The sequence below is a fragment of the Dromiciops gliroides genome, chromosome 2, assembly GCF_019393635.1.
Source record: "Dromiciops gliroides isolate mDroGli1 chromosome 2, mDroGli1.pri, whole genome shotgun sequence".
NCBI classification, from domain to species: domain Eukaryota; kingdom Metazoa; phylum Chordata; class Mammalia; order Microbiotheria; family Microbiotheriidae; genus Dromiciops; species Dromiciops gliroides.
This window is the reverse complement of record NC_057862.1, coordinates 454,855,622-454,875,805: the sequence shown is the minus strand read 5'-3', so window position 1 is coordinate 454,875,805 and position 20,184 is coordinate 454,855,622. Positions and strand designations below refer to the sequence as shown.

The window sequence follows — 20,184 nt, the reverse complement described above, 5'->3', positions numbered from 1 at the left end:
GTGAATTTCCCACACAGATGAAATCATGAGTCCTTGAAATATTGAAGCAGTATATATTTACAATAGAAATGTAAACTGAGCTTTAGTTCATGAATTTTATGATAGATCTTTTCTGCCCCAGATAATATTTGGTCTTTATCTGTGAGTTATATAAATGCAGTGTCCTTAGGAGATGTCCCAGATTCACCTATATGAAGCTCAAGATCTCGCTTAAGGTAAGGACAAAGATAGTTGCCATCTTCTGACTTTTGAAGGATTCTCATTCTTCCTTTCTAGGTCTTATGAGAATCCCTAGTGTTGGACAGAAAAGTTGGCTCACTAATTACCAAGTTAAATCCAGAACTAATTCAAGTCAGGGCACCTGTAGACAGTAATCAATTGCTTTTAGTTATTATAGACCTGATATAGAGATAAAATACCCTGTATTCCAACATTCAATATAGTTTCCTGAGTTGGTTACAGTAAAAATAAATACTATTATTTATACATAAACTAGAGGTATTGGAAAGACTTTATCATAGAAAAGAATATCCACCTAGTGCAGGGATGAAATGCTCTGTGGATGCCATCTGCTGCTCTTGAAAATTAGTCTTTTCCATTGCATATCCAGTAACTTGAATATCAATCTTGAGCATCAGCAACTTGGTAGAGAGCCTGAAAAAGTAATGAGACTACAATTATAGATCAAAGAAAAATGCTTAAATGAGGGAAATGTAGCATAACCTAGTAGTTATTCTTCTTCCTGGAGTTTATATGTACTTGTTCATGGATCATCAAAAACTGCCACTGGCTTTTTTTAAGGGTACAACTCATAATGACAACATACCTTCTTCTCCTCTAACACTTCCCTTTCCCAATAAAAAAGTTACGAATAGCTGTAAGCTTTTCATTCCTGAGAAGAGATCTAACTCCATTTCTTCATTAATTAAGAAAGCCTTCTTAGCATGTGACAGCTCTAACCAGGTTCCAGAAGAGGTAAGAAATGTGTGTGTGTGTGTGTGTGTGTGTGTGTGTGTGTGTGTGTGTGTGTGTGTGTGTGGTGATTATGATGGTGGTAGTAGTGGTATTGGAGAGTGTAATGAAGCAGGAGTGTAATGAAACTCAGTGAGTTTTTTCCCAAACACCATGTTTTCTTAATAAATAGTAACAATAATTTATATTTCTATGAAAACCATCATTTGTGCTGCTGAAAGATTTATGAATAAGTTTCCTGACAATTCTGTAAAGTAAATATATATGTGTGATTATGCCTACTTTATGGATGAAGAGAACTAAGTATATGGAACATTAAGATTTGTTGTGTTTTCCTTGTATTCACTTATATTACTTATATTCAGGTTGGTAGTATTGATACCCTTATTTTACAGAAGAAACTGAGACTCAGAGATAAGCAGTTGCTCCTCAGAGCTAATCAGTCTATTGTCTCCTAACTGGTAGTCAGCAAGGTGACCTTGACAAAACAGACAAATAATGTGGTGAAATGGAAAGAGCATTAGGGCTGAGAGCCAGGAGGTTTCTGGGTTATTGCTTTGGTTCTATCAGGGACTTTTTTGTCATCTTGTTCAAGTCACTTTTACTTTTTGTCCTCAGTTTCTTTATCTGTCCTATGAATCAATTGAACTAGATGCTCTAATGTCTAGGATTGTGAAATAGTTTCTAGAAGTATCCTTTCTAGAAGTGGGAGAAAACATGTAATTCTGCCACAGCTAGGAAGGAAAATAGGTACCTGAAAGGGCAGTGACAATCAATATACAAAAGGAATGGGGTGGGGATACTGAAGGGATGGGAGACCAGAATAATGGGGATGGAATAATGACTCACATTTCTATGGTGCTGTATAGTTCACAAAGGCTTTTTCTTGAAACAATTCCAAGGTAAGTCATATAAGTACTATTGATCCAATTTTACAGTTAAAGAAACTGAGACTCACAGAGACTAAAGTGACAACATAGGAGTATAAAGCCCAAAAGGACCTTGGAAGACAATGAAACTAACCTCATCATTTTATGGATGAGGAAACTGAGGCTCAGAGACATAAAGTGACTTGTGCAGGGTCACCTAGCTAGTAAGTGTTTAAGGCAGGACTTGAACTCAGATCTTCCTAAAACCAAGGACTTTTCCTATTACAGGCTGTAATATTTGGAGGTGACATTATACTTAAAATAACCCAGGTTAGTAAAAATGGAAAGAATTCTGAGCTTCTAATTGGAACACCTGGTTTCTTGTCTTGGCTTTGAAATTGAATAATTGTGTGACCCTAGATGAATTACTCCCTATCCCTTACCCCCAACCCCAGACTAATTTTTTTCCTCTTGTAAAGTGATAATTACACTAATCACTATTCAATTCATAGGGTGGTGATAAAGAAAGTGCTGTATGTAAAGCTCAGCACTTTTTCCCCCATGTCATGGAAGAGAACATACTGGTCACTCACCTGAAGTGCCACATCGGGCCAAGAAAGCGATGGGAAGTTCCCGGTTGGGGACCAGAATGCCCAAATGCAGCATTTCCACTGGCTGGTTATCTAAGGCTACAATGTCATATTTTCGGACAATCTGGAAGACACAATGACAGAGACAAAATTATCCAGTGTCTTTTCTTCCTTCCAGAATTATCCAAGGCTTATTGTGATAGAAATTCTTGACCAGGAAAGAAGCTTCAAGAAGTAAATATTGGGGCAGCTAGGTGGTGCAGTGGATAAGGCACTGGACCTGGATTCAGGAGGACCTGAGTTCAAGTCTGTCCTCAGACACTTAATACTTACTGTGTGACCCTGGGCAAGTCACTTAACCCCAATCGCCTCACCAAAAAAAAAAAAAAAAAAGTAAATATTACCCAGCAAAGAGCCAAATGGAGCTGGAGTTCAGCTAGGCGCCGTCCAATGCACATCCTCTTCCCAATGCCAAATGGAAGGTGAGCAAAAGGATGGATTTTCTTCTTTTCCTGAAGCCAACGTTCTGGTCTATACTGACTCCAGTCTTCAAAATTTTCTTCATTAGCTCCCAAGAACTGAGTATTTAACATTAAAACTGTCTAAAAATACACACAACATTCATGTTAATCAGAAGGGAAGATTTAGAAGTAGTAAAAATACTACTATGGGCAGCTAGGTGGCACAGTGGTTAAAGCACCGGCCCTGGACTCAGGAGGACCTGAGTTCAAATCCAGACTCAGACACTTGACACTTACTAGCTGTGTGACCTGGGCAAGTCACTTAACCCTCATTGCCCCACAAAAAACAAAACAAAAGCAAAAAAAATTACTACTATGACTATGACTACAATTGCTGCTGCTACTACTACTACTACTACTACTACTACTACTACTACTACGACTATGACTACGACTACTACCACCAATCATATATAATTTAGTTTTTTCCAAAGTCTTTTCTCACAACAATTCTATGATATGGGTGGTACAAGCATTATCCCTTTTTTTTTTTAAACAAAAGTAGAAGTCAAACCTCAGAGAGGTGAAATGACTTGTCCAAGGTCATAAAGCTAATAAGTTTTATAGTTTGTGAGATTAAAATTGGATATTAGATCATAAATCTACCCTACTTAACCTTTCCCTTAATTTATCTCCCAGACTAGTAAATGGAAGAAGCTTCTGGTTTTCTAGATAGAGCTTTTATTTTTATGGTAGTCACAAGGTGATGTTGATTAGAAGGATAGGAAAGTAGAAATACAATACAAATCATCTTAAGTCTAGGCTTAGTCTATATTCTGTATAAAACTCACCAAAAGCCAAAGGCCACCTTTGGGGAGAGAGAGACCATCTGTGCAGCGCAGTCAGGAGACCAGCAGAGCAGGAAAAAAAACTCCCACTTCCGTTCTCTCCTTGCCTTTTAAGCTCGCACCCTGGAAGTGGAGTGCTAGCAGGCAGTCTGACGTGCGCAGCAGGCGGACTGGCGTGCGTAGCTCATGCCATTGGTCTCCTCCCTGAAAGGGTGGTCCTTAAAAAAAAACCTGGCGTCTTTCAGTTATCCTAACCGACTGTTAAAAAACTTTCATGTTTTTTTACCACAAGTTGAAATATCATTAAAGCTCCTTTGACTCTAAATCCAATGCCCTTTCTTCATACTATACTTCCTTTCATCAACATTTGAATATCTAACAATTAATATATACTCCTTCTAAATAATAATTTTAACTTGCAACATGACAATTGCTTTTATCATCTGAATTGACACTCTCCTGGAAGGCTACTGTCAGCAGTGATCTCTATCTCTCTTTAGGACTCTCTTTCAAATCAGTGCTAATAACAATATGCATCAGTTCTACTCACCCCCTTGGATAGGACATAGTCTCCAAGAACCATTTCTTGGTCAAGTGTCCTAGTTGTAAATGGCACAGATGGTGTTAACCTACAAAAACAAATATAGGTTATCAAAGTTGGAAAATGATTACATTCTATATCAATTATTAATAGGGATTAGATTCTGATAAAATATATTAGGCAATGTCATGCACTGAAAAGGTAATTGACTTGAGAGTCAAGTGACTTGGGTTCTGATCCAGGTTCTATCATTAACTTGCTGTGTAACTTTGGGCCAATTGCTTCATTTTCTTGGGCCTAACAGCATATTCCCAATCTTATTCATCAATGCTCTTAGCATTCCTGTGTACATTTTTATTATTATTATTTTGAACTTAGGGATAAAGGATAGCACATATGTGATTTGCCCAACCTTTCATGAAAAATGGAGCCTAAGAATGTGATTCAAAGGTTCATAGGATTTAGAGCTGGAAGGGATCTTGGCCATCTTACTGTCTTGTTTGATGTGAGAATAAACCGAGTCCCTTCTAGGTTGTGACTTTGCCAAGGTCATACAGTTAGCAGGGAGCTGAGTCACAATTTGAACCGAAGGCTTCTGATTCCAAATCTAGTCCTCTTCTCATGATATTTCAAGGTCTCCTTAAGTTATGTTTTCATCAACTAACTTTAATTTTCTACTCCATCTAAGGTGCTCTGGGTATGGGAGGCCAGGAGAGGGAGGAAAAGGGCAAAGATGATGGGGGAAGCTATTAAAACATGAGGCAATAAGGCAAAAAGGACTTTTCCTCACAACTTAGACAACTAAGGTGATATTTCAGGCAGTGGACATATGTATTTCACCTCATTGATTCTTTCAGGCAGGCTTTTAAATAAGGTAGATTCTTCAAGTCTTCTGCATAGGGGGTCCGTTGATCAGGCAAAACTCTCTCTATTTCCTCAAAAAGCTTCTTCTGCACCCGGGGATTTCGAGATAAGTTATACAGAACCCACAATAAGCTGTTGGCTGTCTGAAATGAATATAGACACCATCACTGAGGCAGGTAGGTGGCACAGTGAATAGAGCACAGGCATCAAAAAGACATGAGTTCTAATTCTGCCCCTGACGCTTACTTTGTAAAGTGCTTTGCAAACTTTAACATGCTATTCAAATGCTATTAGCTATTATTATCTTAGGATCATAAGTTCAGAACTAGAAGGGACCTGAGTCCAACTTTGTCATTGTACATATGGAGAAACTGAGTGAGGTCCAGAGGGGGAAGTGACTTGCCAAAGGTCACATAGCTAGTAAATGGCATGACTGAGATTCAAACAGACTCTGAATCCTGCACTCTTTCCTCTACACTCTGCTGCCATGAGTTCTATGTTTAAAGAGCTTTTTACCTTGGCCTTCTGTATGTGGCAGAAAGTTTAACTCTTTTCACTGCAAATTGAGTTATAGAAACATCCAGTTTTAAGCAAAAACAGGGTATGATTTCTCAGCTTCTTTCATGTATTTAAAATGTGCCTCAATTCATACATCTTTAAGGAAAAGCATCTGTTATATAAATTAAGATACACCCAGACCCTAAGCTGTAATTCTCTCCCCCCACTCCTCATTTTTCCTATTCCCAACTAAAACAGCTCTTCTAAAAATCAGGAAGAGTTATACAGTAGGGGTGGGGACAGGCTTGGGGCTTGACAAAGATTGTTTGCTAATAAAGCTTTAAAAAAGGATTTCAGTATGGAGTGATATGGGCATCTTGGTGGCCCAGTGGATAGAGTGCTGGGGTTGGATTCAGGAAGACTCATCTCAAAAAAGGGTTTACTTTATACTTAAAATTCAATGCAAATCCATGCAACAAACATTTATTAAATACCTACTATGTACAAGTGGCTACGTATAAAATAACATAATCCTTGCCATCAAGAAGTTTACAATCTAATGGATTCAGAATAACTTTCTCTTCTGGAAGTAAAAATTTGCTTTAGGTAAAATCACTTTCTCCTATCCTCAGTTTCCTCACATATAAAATGGGTATAGTTTTATTATCTACCTGCCTACCTCACAGAATAGTCAGAGAAAATTTCTGTGCTACTTATATGTGAGCTACACAAAAACATCCAGCTCTTTTTTCTCATCCTCTGGAAAGTCATTTCCTACATAAACAAAGATGCTGCCCCTAACCACAACTCCTACCAAAATACAAAATTCTGACTTTCACTTATTCTTAATAAAAGCTGGTTTCATTTTTTTAAATGGCATCACTTATTTCTTTTCCAAACGAAACTAGACAAGGAGGAGAATAAATGGCCCAGAAAGCCTGTCCTGCCCTTTGCAAAAACACACACCAGGTTATGATGACCAGTGGTGAATGGTGTGTGGTATAGGGCTGCAATAGCTAAACAGGACAACATATTCCCCTGGAAACGGTTGGAATGACCTTTATTTAGACATGAATATACTCTCGCCAAGTGCCATGTACAGTTTCTCTGAAAATACATATGTGATGCCCAGACCAAACAGTACATTGGGAGAGGGCTCAAAGCAAATCAGATTTATTGTTTTTGGAATAGGACGCTTTGATGGCAGGTTGTTTCAAGTCACAAGATTCTGGTGGTTACAGCTGCAAATAAACTCTGGTGGAAGGCATTATTGTAATAGCCCAATTTGCAAAACAGGAAGAAGGCGTAGCCACCACATTAGATATGCTTTCAAATTTCTCAGATTTACCAAATGTGACTTTCCAGGCTGAAAAAAGAAACACATCTAACCATATCAATAAGACCTTCACCACAAGTACTCTCCAGTGTTTCCAAAGGACAGATAACTGTAGGCTTCACCAAAAGCATCCAACACAGGCTGGCACTTTCCCACTGGGACCTGTCCTAGGAAACCTCCTCAGGCCAACTGGCCTAGGCACTGAGTATGAGTTCCATGAATAGTGAAAAAGAAGAATGGATACTAGGAGGAGAGATGATTTTCTTAATCCAGGTACCCAGCATTCTTGAGTCCAAAGCTGGCGATTGAGTCGAATTTACCATCGATTGGTAACAATTTTCAAAGTCAACTCAATGGGAAGGGCAGAAATAGTATCCAAGGATAAGCTCTCTACTACATGTATGTAGTGGGCACTATACAAATGCCATTTATTATTATTATATTATTATTATTATTCTACATAGTTGGTTTCCTTTGTATAGTTATATATTCAAGTTTATACATTCAAGGTCACTATTCTAAGAAGGGGTCCATAGGCTTTTCCAGGCTGCTAAATTGGTCCAAGATACAAAAAAGGTTAACAGTCTCAAGTCACAGAATTCATGGTAAAAACAAAACAAAACAAAACCTGTTCTGACTAGAGCATCCACATGATTGTTCATTCCACATATAGAAGAGACAGACAGGGACTTACCGTTTCTACTGCACCTAGCTGAAGCTCTGTAACAGCTGCATACAACTCCTTTTTAGAAAGCTGATTCTGGTGATAAATATCACAAAGAAAATCCTCACTGGGATTCTTTGAATGTTTTTCCAATCGATTGTTGATGCACAATTTGACTGTCAGAAGAGGAGAGAAGTGGCAGAGAATTGAGGTTATACAATTATAATTAGGGTGGAAAATGAGCCATTAAATTAAAATCCCAACCGAAGATTTTCTCTGGGACAGAATTTAATTCAAATGGAGAATAACAAGTAAGACAATGGAGAAATGACAAGATCTTTCAGTTCAATTCAATGAACATTGAAGTGGCTACACTATTATCAATCAATCAAAGAGCATCTAGGGTGCTTACTATGCTCTGGGTACTGTGCTAAGCACTGGGGTTTCAAAGGAAAAAATAAGTAAATAGTTGTTTTCTGCAAGGAGCTTATGTCCTATCAGGAGAAATATTATATACCATGAGCAAGGCACACAATATCTTCAGTTTTGTTTTGTGTCAACATACCATGCTTGTTCAATGACCTCCTCTATAAAATACATATTAAATGGGACAATTTCTCAAATTCTTTCCTGCATTTCATAGATTGGTCATATGAAGTATCATTCCAAACATATTTTTATTATTGTTTAATCATTTCAGCCATGTCTCTTTCTTTGTGACCCCATTTGAGGTTTTCTTGGCAAAGTTACTAGGGTGGTTTTCCATTTTCTTCTCCAGCTCATTTTATAGATGAAGAAACTGAGTCAGACAGGGTTAAGTGACTTCTCTGGGGGTCACACAGCTAGAAAGTGTCTGAGGCCAGATTTGAATTTATGAAGATGAGTCTTCCTAACTCTAAGCCCATTGTCCTATCCACTGTATGCCCTAGCTGGTCCCCCTCCCCCCAACACATATTGGGCCTTGGGACAAGTAGAAAATTCTTTTCCCAAAGCACATTTGCATTCCATTAGCTACATTTTTACATGTTTCATTATTATTTCTAGGGACCTAGTGGTACAAAATTTCTGTGCAGATCCCTAAATAGGAGCAGAAAAGATTAGCTCATGTCCAAGGTGGGGTCTGAAACTCTTGGCCCCCAGTAGATTAATGCCTGTATCCAGTATTCTGGACCATATGGTTTCTGAGCAGGCATAGCCAGAGATTCATGTCCCAGCTTCCTGCCTCCCCTGCACCCCCAGTTTCAGGGTCTCCTGTGGGAAGATGTTAGGTAAAGCAAAGCTGACATAAAATCAGTATGTGGCTGGAGTTGGTTTTCTTGCCTGGCATTTATGGGTTCATATATTTTGAAGCACCTCAGAGGTCATCTAATTCAATACCCTTACATAAAGGTGAAGAAAATAAGGCCTGGGAGGGTTAAATGACTTGTCCAAGGATTCACAGGTAGAAAGCACCAGAGGCAGGGTTTGAGTCCAGGTTTTGTTTCCTTGGTCACTGCTACCACCCTGACATGTTGTAGAAGATTTAATTACAAATTAAATCTGTGCTCCTTTAAAATGAAAGACAAGATAGTTAACCATTCCTGACTGGGGGGAGAGAATACTGGCTTAGAGAAGTTTCTGGTGTACTTTGAGCACACAAGAAGTTCTAGACTCCTCTTTTTCATGAAAGAGACATATCTTATGTCTGCCTCTTAGGCAAAGTAGTTAGCATAATAGGAGTAAAGATTCTCCCAACTTCAGAAAGAAGCATTCAATTCTATGTTATCAATTATCCCTATTTAAAGATGAGGAAACAGATTGATAAAAGTTAAGAGAATTTCCCAGTCTGAGGTAGAATTCAAACTCAGATCTTCTTGACTCCAAATCCAGCACTCTATCCACTATATTGCCTGATGAAGTGGATAGAGAGCTGATCTTGGAGTCAAGAAGATCTGGGTTCAGGTCTTACTTTTGACCCATACTGATTGTGTGACCTTGGGCAAGTCATTTAACCTTTCAAAGCTCTAGGCAATTTTTGAAGACTGTAAGTTGCAGAGAAGATGTCAACTTGCATTGGTAAAGTAGTTTTCGTTACCTGGGAGTCCCTATTCCTAAAGTGGTTATAATAATACTTGCACTGTCCATTTAGGTCCTATACTGGGTCTTCCTTATAGGATCGCAAGATCTATGGGTTCTTCAAGGTTATTCCAATAGAGTATGAGCACTCATGGAACTTCCCATTCTGGTAAGTCTTAAGTGCTGGCCTGGACTTGGAGTAGGCTTGGACTTTTCTATCACATGAGGTCTAGCCTAAGGAACTACACAAAGCCTATCACTAGAAAGTCACAGAGTCACAGAATCACAGAATCTGGAGCCTCAAGGGAACTTTCAAGTCATTAAATCCAGTCTCTCCATTTTAAAGATGAAGAAATTGAGGCCCAGAGAAGTAAAATAACTTGTTCAAGGACACAATTAATAGATAGCAGAAGCCAAATTTGAACCAGGTACCCTGATTCCAAACCCAGAATTCTCCACTGTAACATATTTCCATTCTCTAGCCACAATAATTCATGAAGATCATCTATTGAGCATGGAGAGTTTTTGTTTTTTGTCAGTGGTGGGAATGTCCACACTAAAGTCACCATGAAGTTTTTCAAAATATCAAGGTAAGCCTTGCCCTCCCTATCTCACAAATTTGCTATGAAGATTAAATGAGGTTAAAAGAGTCTCTGAGATCATTGAATCCCATATTCCTGTTTTACAAATTACTGAGGCTTAGATTTGCCCAAGTCTTACAGATAGTTAGTAGTAGAGTTAGGCTTCAAACTCAGGTCCTCTCACAGGATCATGGATTTAGAGCAGAAAAGGACCTTAGAAGTTACTTAGTTTAATCTCCATTTTTTTTTGACAGGGTAGTAAACTGAAGCCACTGAGGGGAAGTGACTTTCCTAGGCTCCCTAGAGTGTCAAAGACAGAATTTTAACTCAGGCCCTCTGTTGCCAAACCTAACATGCTTTCTGCTATTTCAGGTTGCCTTACTCCCAAATCCTGCCCTTTCCCCATGTCATTCTGTCTCTTCTGTTTAAAGGGATTTGTAACAGTAAAGCATGATCTGAATGTAAGTTCATATAATTACTGAAAGAGTTACCATTCTTAGAACAGGGAATCTGGGATAGAGAAGGGAAGGTGAAACTTACTCTCTGACCTAAAGGATTCTACACTGAGCTACAGATCATCATTCCTGTAGAACACTCTGTTGCTATGATGCCAGATCTCAAGAGAAAGACAGAAGGTCAGAAAACAACAAAATGAGTCAGGGCAATCCAGTGAGGAAGGCTGGGCAAGGAAGGGAAACATCATCTTCAATAGAGCTGCCCAAGCTGAGTCTGTCAGGGAGAGGAGCCAGTCAGGCTTTCAGGGAAGGACCTTCTCACCTGATTTAAAGATGTTGTCCCAGGCCTGAGTGTGCATCTGCCAGACCTTGGTGTTCAGGGTTTTGTGAAGCTCCACTGGGGTCACCATCATCGTCCCAAAAGTACTCATCATCTGTGGGAAAGCAAACATGTTTCCATTCCTTGTCTTTCCAAAAGGAACCAGGGTATTATGTATCTTAGTGAAAACTTGGACTCTCAAGAGTTGGAATATACCTCAGAAGGCATATGATCATAGGACAGGGTGGTAAAGATGGAATCTGTGTTTCCCTTGATATGAGGGATTTTTGTACCCTCTACTAATTCAGGTCATTGCCGTTCTCAGAGAATGGTCTACTCCTGGAGCAGTGGTGACAGATGCAAATAGAAGTGAATCCATACAGGCTGTATGTTGACTTAGAAACCTCAAATTAACATTATCTATGTTGTCTTATATTTTATTCTTACTTATTGTGTTAAACATTTTCCAGTTACATTTTAATCTGGTTCAAGCTCAGGGAGACTCAGCTAGGATGTGTCAGAAGTGGGACTTGAATACAAGTCTCCCTGAGTTTGGCGCTCTGAACCACATGCTGCTGCCAGAATTTTAAAGCTATTTAATTGACTTTTTTAAAAAGTATGCCAAAAATTGAATACTTCCTAAATGAAACTGCATATTAATCCTTACTTTAGACCAGTTATAACTAGAAGTAAACACTATTTCCACTATGCAATAAGCTGAAATGAATCCCTCAAAGTTATGAAGTTGTTGTTGGTGGTCTTGTGTCTGTTCCCAAACCTTCCTCTACCATCAGAGAATAAATCAAGAGCTAGAAGGGACCTCCAAGGCCATCTAGTCTAATGCTCTCATTTCACAGATGAGGTAATTGAGCCCCAAAGAGGTTGTGACACTGCCAAGGATGCACAGATAGAAAGCAGAAGAGATAGGATTTGAACCCAGGGCCTTTGGCTCCAAATTCAGAATTCTTGGTACCACATCATACATCCTGCAGTGATGAGGGGACCCTGAACTGGATGGAATATAATTTAATTTCTGCAAAAACCTTCTTACCAAATCAATTCTGATTCAGTAGATATAATAGATTAAAAAGATTTCTTTTGATACTTTTCATTCAAAATAATTAAGTGATATATGATTTCATAATTCAATTTAGCAATTTAACTCCACCCAGGGAAACCACACATCAAACACGTTCTTACTGTTTTGATGGATGTAATGAAGTTCAAAGCATCATCATTGGCATTGTTCTGCAGGAGTCCAAATCTCTTTTCATACAACACTAGGCAAATACCTGTTATTTAAAATGAACATGGCTGTTACACAATAGCAACACCCCTGGAGTCTGTGATTATCTGGCTATTAAAAGTTCAATTCTGTCTCCTGTAGAAGTGTTGGCTTTTCCAAGAACAAAGAAGGCAAGAAGTCAATGGCCTGTCAGGGCCTGGTGTATAGTAAAGAAACAAGCCAAGGGAAGAGGTGGGATCTCTGCAACTGAAGGACTCACCTCACCTCCCTGGTGAGAAATCATCACCCTCAACCCTTCCAAGGCCCTACTTGCCTAGAAACTCCTTGCTAGAATAAGATTGAGCTCAGGATTCCCAATCATATACTCAGGATGACACTTAAGATAGTAGTCAAAAACACTGTAAGGCTGGGTCTATCTGATGTCAATAACATCTCTCATGCTATATAGATACTTCTTGATCCTTCTCTCTACACAGTCAAAGAGAATTCTACTCATTAGGGGACTAAATAATCCTGAACACTAAAAAGAATTCAGGAGAAGTTGTAGCTCTCCTGTGAATAGAGACACACTGGGATTGTTCTCCAGAGGAGGAAAGAGTTGAAAAGTTAAGAGGAAATTGTTTTTATTCTTTTTTTTAGCCATTCAAAATTCTCATCCCATCAGCTTCTACTCCTTGAAACCTTCACACATTCCCTGAAAGCCGGAAGGAATGTCTCCCTCTTTGGACCTTGCAGAGCACTTGGTGGCTCTGTTGGGCGCTTAACCATGCTCAAAACTGAATTGGAATTTAACCATTTGTGTTTCTGTTTTAGTTTCTCTGCTAAACTGTGACATTCTTGAGGTAAAAGAGCTAAATCTTATTTAGCTTTCTATCTCAGGTGCCTATTATAGGGACTTGTACAGGGCAGAAGCTTCAAACATATTTGTTCAATTGAAATTAATAATAATTCTAGCATTTATATAAAACTTTAAAGTTTTCAAAGGGCTTTATGAATATTAACGCGTTTGATACCCACAAAAAATTTGGGAAATAGGGCCTATTGTTATCCCCCATTTTACAGATGAAGAAACTGAGGCAGACTTGCCCAGGGTTAAGTGACTTGCCCAGGATCACAGAGCTAGTAAATGTCAGAATCTGGATTGGAATTCAGGTCTTCCTGACTCTAGGCCCAGAGCTCTATATATTTTATTACCTCCCTGAATCTGTATTATTTAAGGTTGGGAGTTCTTTACCTAGAGCCTATAACTTTTTTTTTTGGCAGTCCAATGAGGGTTAAGTGACTTGTACAGGGTCACACAGCTAGTAAGTGTCAAGTGACTAAGACTGGATTTGAACTCAGGTCCTCCCGAATCCAGGGCCAGTGTTTGATCCACTGCACCACTTAGCTGCCCCCTAGAGGCTATAACTTTTTAATTTAATATTTTGATAACTATATTTCACTGTAATTGGTTTCCATTGTAATCCTGTCTGTTTAATTTTATACATTTAAAAACATTATTCTGAAGTCCATTTCTTTTACCAGACTGCCGAAGGGGTAAATGACACATAAAAAACTAAGAATCTCTGATTTCAAGCAAATATCTAAGTATGAACATAATACATAATGACAGACAACTAGTCTCTCTAAATGTTAGTCATCATCAGAATCCTCATTGTCCACGGTATTCATGTAATGGGAAGGAGCAGGACAACTTGACCTCTAGTGTCCCAGCTAACACAAAGATCTTTGTCTCATCACTTCAACTACCTTCTTTACTAAATAAATTAGCATTATACATTTCTTTTTAACCAAAAGGCATATTAATATTAACATACTGCTCCTTGATTTATTGTCCCATAAGATAGTTAGAAAAAAGACATTCTTACAACATGTAGTAATAGGAAACACTTTTTTTTTTAATGGGGGGGCGCTGATCTACACACAGCAGCAATAAACCAGATTCAAACACAACATCAAATAACAATAGTTTATATTTATATGTCACTTTAAGGCTTATATAACATTTTTTTTCATAATAATTCACTGAGGGAGGTAAACTGAGTGTTATTCTATTCTGCAAATAAAGAAACCAAGGGGCAGGAAAATTAAGTGATTTGCCCAGATTTAAAGAACTAGAAAGTGTTGAAAGCAAGACTTAAATTCAGGTTTTCTCATTTGAAGACCATCCTTCTTACCAGTATATCACATGGTCTTGTTGATGGTTTCCTCTCAGTACTGAAAATCAATATGGCCCTATGAGAGGTTGGAGCCAGGGAGTACTGATTTCTCTCTTCCTTAAATACTATATCTATTACATGTCATTCAAAACAGACCCATATAGTCTTTGGATTGGAACATGTGCATAGGGTCTTCACGTAGGAATATATACCTTCCCTTATTTTTTGTATAGTCACTTTAGATTTGCTACTATGACAGTATAGTTGGGCATATCCAATAAACTGACAAGGTTCAACTCTCTAGACTTTCCAGCTTCTCTAATTTTCTTGGTGTTCTTAGAGAACAATATAGTATGAATGTGGAAATGCTGTGAAATTGTCTTTAATGGGAAGAGTTAAGAAATGAATGGTCAACCTTAGATTTGGAACTCAGCTGGTTCTAACACTTACTAGCCCTTTGACCAACACTTTAGCAGAATTTCAGTTTTCTCCTCCCTAAAATGGGAAAAATACCTTTCTTGTCTCCTTTATCAGATCTAATGAGATAACATTTGTCAATTGTTTTCTAATTAGAAAATATATATATACATGACAGTGAGGGATAGTGGAATGAATGCTGAATAGAATAGAATCCTGCAATAGAATCCTACTTCTGACATTTACTAGCTGTGGGACTCTGGGCAAATCACTTAATATCTCTGAATCTTAGTTTCCTAATCTTAAATGAAGATAATAGCATCTGTGTTTCAAGGGTAAAATGAGAAAATGCACATAAAAACTTTGTAAATCTTAAAGAGTTATTATGATTAACAATATCACTAAATCCTTAGTTCTTTAAACTCATATGAGAAAATTCTTTAAAGGCTTACTTTCAAATGACCATTTGTTCAATTCACTATACAAGTCTTCAATTTGGCCATTTTCATTAGAGAGTTCATCTATTCTTTGCATAAAGTCCACTAAGACCTAAGAAACAAAAAGGACACATTGAAAGAACAAACTATTTATGATATCCTAGGCTTACTTCAGTTCTTGTGGCATTTGATACTCATGAGGTTACTTTACCCCCCAAAGTAAACTAATTATATATTTCCATAAGAGCCCACCTTGTTCCCTAAACAAGTCTTGTCATCTGTGACTTCCAAAGGTTTCCCTCAAATACCCACAGATCAGGTTTCAGCCTTTGATCTAAAAATGATGCTTGCAATTTAAGAAAAGGAAAATATTGACTCTAATCTCAATAGGGATTAGACTGCTAAGGGGTAATCATCCAAAAGGTTAGTTGGCTAAGCATTCCAAGTGCTGTGATATTGAAACTATTCTGAGGTCTGCCACTTCCTTATTTGAAAAAGAATTTCTCATAGACCTGATCTAGTGGAAGAAATTCTGAGCTGGGAGTCAACCCGGAGATCTGAGTTCTAGGTCAGTGAGTGCTGCTACTTGCTGTGCAACTTTATGCAAGCCATTTGACCTCTCTGAACTTTAGGCGCCTCTTCAGTAATGTGAGCGGTTTGTTGTTGTTCAGTCCTGTCCGATTCCTCCTTACCCCATGTGGGTTTTTCCTAGCAAAGATGTTGGAGTGGTTTGTTATTTCCTTCTCTAGTTTATTTTACAGATAAGAAACTGAGGCAATCATGGTTAAGTGTCATGCCTGGGGTCACACAGCTAGTAAGTGACTGAGGCTGGATTTGAACTCATGAAGATGAGTCTTCCTGATTCCAAGCCCAGTGTTGCATCCACTACACCACCAAACCACCCAAAGTGAGGGGGATGACCAAGATTCTGAAGTCCTTCCCAGCTTCAGTTTAAGGACTTTTAAAGGTGGATGATCAAATGAAACAAAATATCTATTTCACAGTGCTAAAACCACGAGTGGTGGGGTGGCATAAAGAGCCCCTTTGTTATTTGCATACACCTTATTTAACAACACTCAAGTGCTTTCCTTTGGAGATATATAGTAACTTTCACGTGGCTGGTATTTCCTGATACACCAATGTCTCAATTAGCCATAGAAGTCTAGAGAAATCACTTCAGGACTTAAAGGTGATACTAAAGATTTTCCTGGATAAGTTGTAAGGAAGGGTACATTTGTGAGGCATACAATTCTCATAATGTTGTTACTTAAGGGCTAATATTTTTCTTTAGGATGTCCTTAGTATAGGGAACTGAGTAAGGAGACTATCAATGGTAGCAATAGGGTTGCATTTGTCACTAGGTTAGGTCACTTGCCCAGGATCACACAACCAGTTTGTGTCAGAGGCATGTCTTCAATTCATCTCTTCCTGACACTATGCTGCAAGCAAAGGTATCTTCTTTAAAGATATGTTTACTTTAGTTATGGCCAAGTATTTATTTCCTGAACATTTCCTTCTTTTTTCTTTTCTTTTCTTTTTTGATGAGGCAATTGGGGTTAAGTGACTTGCCCAGGGTCACACAGATAGTAAGTGTTAAGTGTCTGAGACTGGATTTGAACTCAGGTCCTCCTGACTCCAGGGCCAGTGCTCTATCCACTGCACCACCTAGCTGCCCCATGAACATTTCTTAAATTGTATAGGATCTAAATGAAACCTGATGTAAACCTAACAACTTTTATCACCATCTCTCTAGAAAGACATATTTCAGGTTGTTTATCCTGAACCCTCTTCATGTTGTCTGAATCTACTCTACACAAAGTGGAAAATTGATAGAATTCCTTGGAGAATTTGAAGTAAAAAGATCACTTTTGAATAAATCATTTGGATATTTTTCAAAGGCACTGGGGGGGGGGGGGAAGGAAAGAAGGATTTCCCTTGATTTTTCTAAAAATTGGTCTCATTTCTAAAGCATGCCTTATGGATCATACTTATGTTTTCATAAACTTCTCATTATTTCCAGGAACAGGCAAGGGGCAGTCTCAATAACAAGTACCTCATTGATTTTCTCATCCAGTTTCATAATTTCTGAGGGCTTCATTAGTTTTTTTTGAAAGGCACTCCTTACTCGCTGCCAATCTTTCCCTTCCCTGAGGATGAAGAGAGAATATTATTTAAAACAAAAGAGGGGACACTTCTAAGCCTAAAAATTCATCATTTACACAGTTCAAATGAAATAGATTTAAAGCAAATTACCTGTGTAATTTAGACAAAAGCCTGAATTATGTAGACAGTTGAGGCAGGATGTCTTTGTGAATAAAGTTCTAGACTTTAAGTCAGGAAGACCCAAATAAAAATCCTGACCATATTCTTACCAGAGGTGTGATCATAGGCAAATAACTAATTTCTCTTAGACTCAGTTTTCCCTTTTATAAAATGGATATAATAATCTATATGCTACCCACCTCACATGGTTGTTGTGAGGTTCAAACGAGATAATGTGGATAAAGTGCTTTATATACTTTAAGGAGAAATATAAATGATGGGGTTTTTTTGTGGTTGTTATGTCCCCTTGCAACCAGTTTGCTCAGGAGGATGGAAGAACATTCACTCATGGTTTTAAAATGCGCTTGGGTGAGAAGTCAAGAAAGTCTGATTCAGAGATAATGTTTTCCCCTCACTTTATAAGCCAAAGCAGGAAAGGTATATTGGGCAACATTGGGAGGCAAAACTGGGAGGTTTTGAGGCAAAATGTCTCTGGATCTCTTAAGAGAGACTGATCTCTGCAAACTCAAACCTTTCTTACAGCCCACTGTGAGGTAGCTCTGGCCACATCTAGGTCCTGCCCAGTGCTTCCTCTCTACTAGTCCCTTCTTCTCACCTTCCCCTTTGCTAGGAGTTTGTAGATGTTTCCAAATGTGCCTCTGCCACTTCTCTTCTCTTCTCTTTCCCCCTTAACATCTGGAATTTACAGTCTGTCCTCATTAGGTTAGGATTTCCAGCTGATTTTGCTGATACAAATTCTCTCTTCCCCTTCCCCCAAATACAAAGGGATCAGGAACTCCATTTGGATAGTTTCTTACATATAGGGCACTCCAGGTTTGGAAATTCTTATGACTTTGGATCATAAGGTTTTAGAGCTTAAAAGGCTTAAAAGGACTTTATTGGTCATGGAATCCTCTCCCTTTATAGAGAGGGAAGGGTTCTGTTCTGTTCTGGTTTTTTTCTGTTCTACTATAGGCCTAACTATTCCTCCAGACTCCTCAATAATATCCCAGCTTCAAGGAATGGGGCCTGTTCTGCCCCCCCCCTCCACAAGGGAAATCGACTCCCACTGGGGTACCTGACTTACAGAATCAGCAGCCCATAGCCCTCCTTGCGATAGTCACGATAGGCTTTCCAGGGCTTGATTTCCAGTCGCTTGGGGTACATGCTCTCTTTGCGGTAAAGTGCCTCTAGGAGACAAGGGGAGCCCAGGTGAACGGAGTCGAAGGAGCCCAGCTTCATGCGGAAAATCTTGCCAAATTTCTTATGGTACTCGGCCTGGAAAAAAAGATTTGAAAGGGAGTGGGGAGACAAGATTAGGAGCACTCTCCCCACACTCTCATCCCTCATCCACATATGCTTCGAAAGAATTTCTATCCTCTTCCCCCTCTGTATCTGTCTCCACTCTGTCTCTGATTCTCTGTGTCTGTCTCTGCCTTTCTCTGTGTCTCTATCTCTTTCTTTGTGTCTCTGTATCTGTCTCTGTCTCTCTGTGTCTTTGTCTCTGTCGCTGTCTGTCTCTGTCTCTTTCTCTTGTGTCCCTCTGTCTCTGTCTCTGTCTCTCCCTCCCTCCCTTCCTCCCTCCACCATTTACTGTAGCTACTGGAGGACTAGGGCTCACAGCCAGCCTGGAAGCTGGAAAGGGTCTTGCTCGCTGAAACTCTTGGTGGAGTGACTCTGGGCACGTAGGGAGAAAGGCAAGGAGTGGGGAAGAGGGAGCACTTACCAGTGTATGGTGCTGTTTCTTCAGGCCCCCCTTCCAGAGGATTTCCAGCAGGCTGCCCAGGAGGGGCCAGTTGGTTGGACCAGGCAGTGCAGATGCGGTCTGAACCTCACTGGGTACCATCAGAGGGCAGGTCGGTGGCACCTCGGGAGGCTTGGGGGCGCACGCGGAGTGTGTGACAGGTCGAGGAGGCTGCCTGAGGTCGCCGATTTGCTTCATGAAGGCAGCTACATAGGGGGCTTTCTTGATGGGCGAACTCATGGCTTTCAGGAACCGAAGTAGGGTAGGCAGGTGAGACAGAGAGGAGTGTGGGTTTGTATATGTTCGGGTACGTGTGGGAGAAAAGTTGAAAGTGTCAGAGGAGCTGGGGACCAGGATCCAGAGGTTTGGAGGATTGAGGGGGAAAGCACGAAATTGGGGATGAGCAGATAAGTGAAGAGGAGAGGAAGAGGAGCAGCTAAGGGAGTTGAAGGTCTTGAGAGAAAGATGCTCGGAGCTGGAGCAGCGACTAAATTGCAGAGTTCAGAGACAGAAAGGAGACGAGTGCCGGGCAGTGGTGCCGGCGGACAGCTCTTGTCAGAGCGTGCTCTGCACGCACCGGACGTCTTTGTTCTCTGGTTTGTTGGTCTATGTGCAGCTGTCTGCCTATGGGGCTGGAGGCAGGACCAGCCGCCAAGGTAGTGCTGTTGGTGATGGATGCTGCTGCCAGCGCGCTCGTTTTCTCCCTTACTCGGTGGACTCCTGAGGTTAGGGAAGGATGTACAGGTATTTATATAGCTGGGGCAAGCCGGCCGGACTCCCCAGGATAGCCAATGAGAGGGCGGGGTGCGCGGGGTGGGCCCGTGTTGGCGTGATTTAGCCCGCTGAAGCCACAGGTGGGAGGAGTA

The 20,184-nt window shown here is 39.7% G+C and overlaps 1 protein-coding gene across 1 annotated transcript; it reads right to left on the bottom strand.

Annotated features, from left to right (window-relative positions):
• Nucleotides 1–515: 515 nt before the first annotated feature.
• On the bottom strand, nucleotides 516–19,558 carry LOC122739113 (1,25-dihydroxyvitamin D(3) 24-hydroxylase, mitochondrial). The gene is made up of 13 exons (XM_043980959.1): nucleotides 19,301–19,558; nucleotides 18,662–18,852; nucleotides 17,366–17,459; nucleotides 15,328–15,424; nucleotides 12,254–12,345; nucleotides 11,057–11,168; nucleotides 7,674–7,819; nucleotides 5,122–5,288; nucleotides 4,291–4,369; nucleotides 2,836–3,033; nucleotides 2,435–2,555; nucleotides 1,366–1,450; nucleotides 516–654 (listed from the first exon to the last, which is right to left on the bottom strand). Exons 1-13 carry the CDS (start codon nucleotides 19,556–19,558, stop codon nucleotides 516–518), a joined length of 1,779 nt encoding a protein of 592 aa, XP_043836894.1.
• Nucleotides 19,559–20,184: the final 626 nt, after the last annotated feature.

Bases quoted from the DNA above. Each gene is read 5' to 3' on its own strand.
- LOC122739113 (XM_043980959.1), bottom strand. From the start codon at position 19,558: ATGAGTTCGCCCATCAAGAAAGCCCCCTATGTAGCTGCCTTCATGAAG. The intron at 12,346-15,327 runs GTAAGCCTTTAA...TTTAAATAACAG, and splicing joins GAACAAATGGTCATTTGAAA to GTATTTGCCTAGTGTTGTAT. The intron at 655-1,365 runs GTAAAATAAGGG...TTACTTTTTCAG, and splicing joins TCTGAGTCTCAGTTTCTTCT to GCTCTCTACCAAGTTGCTGA.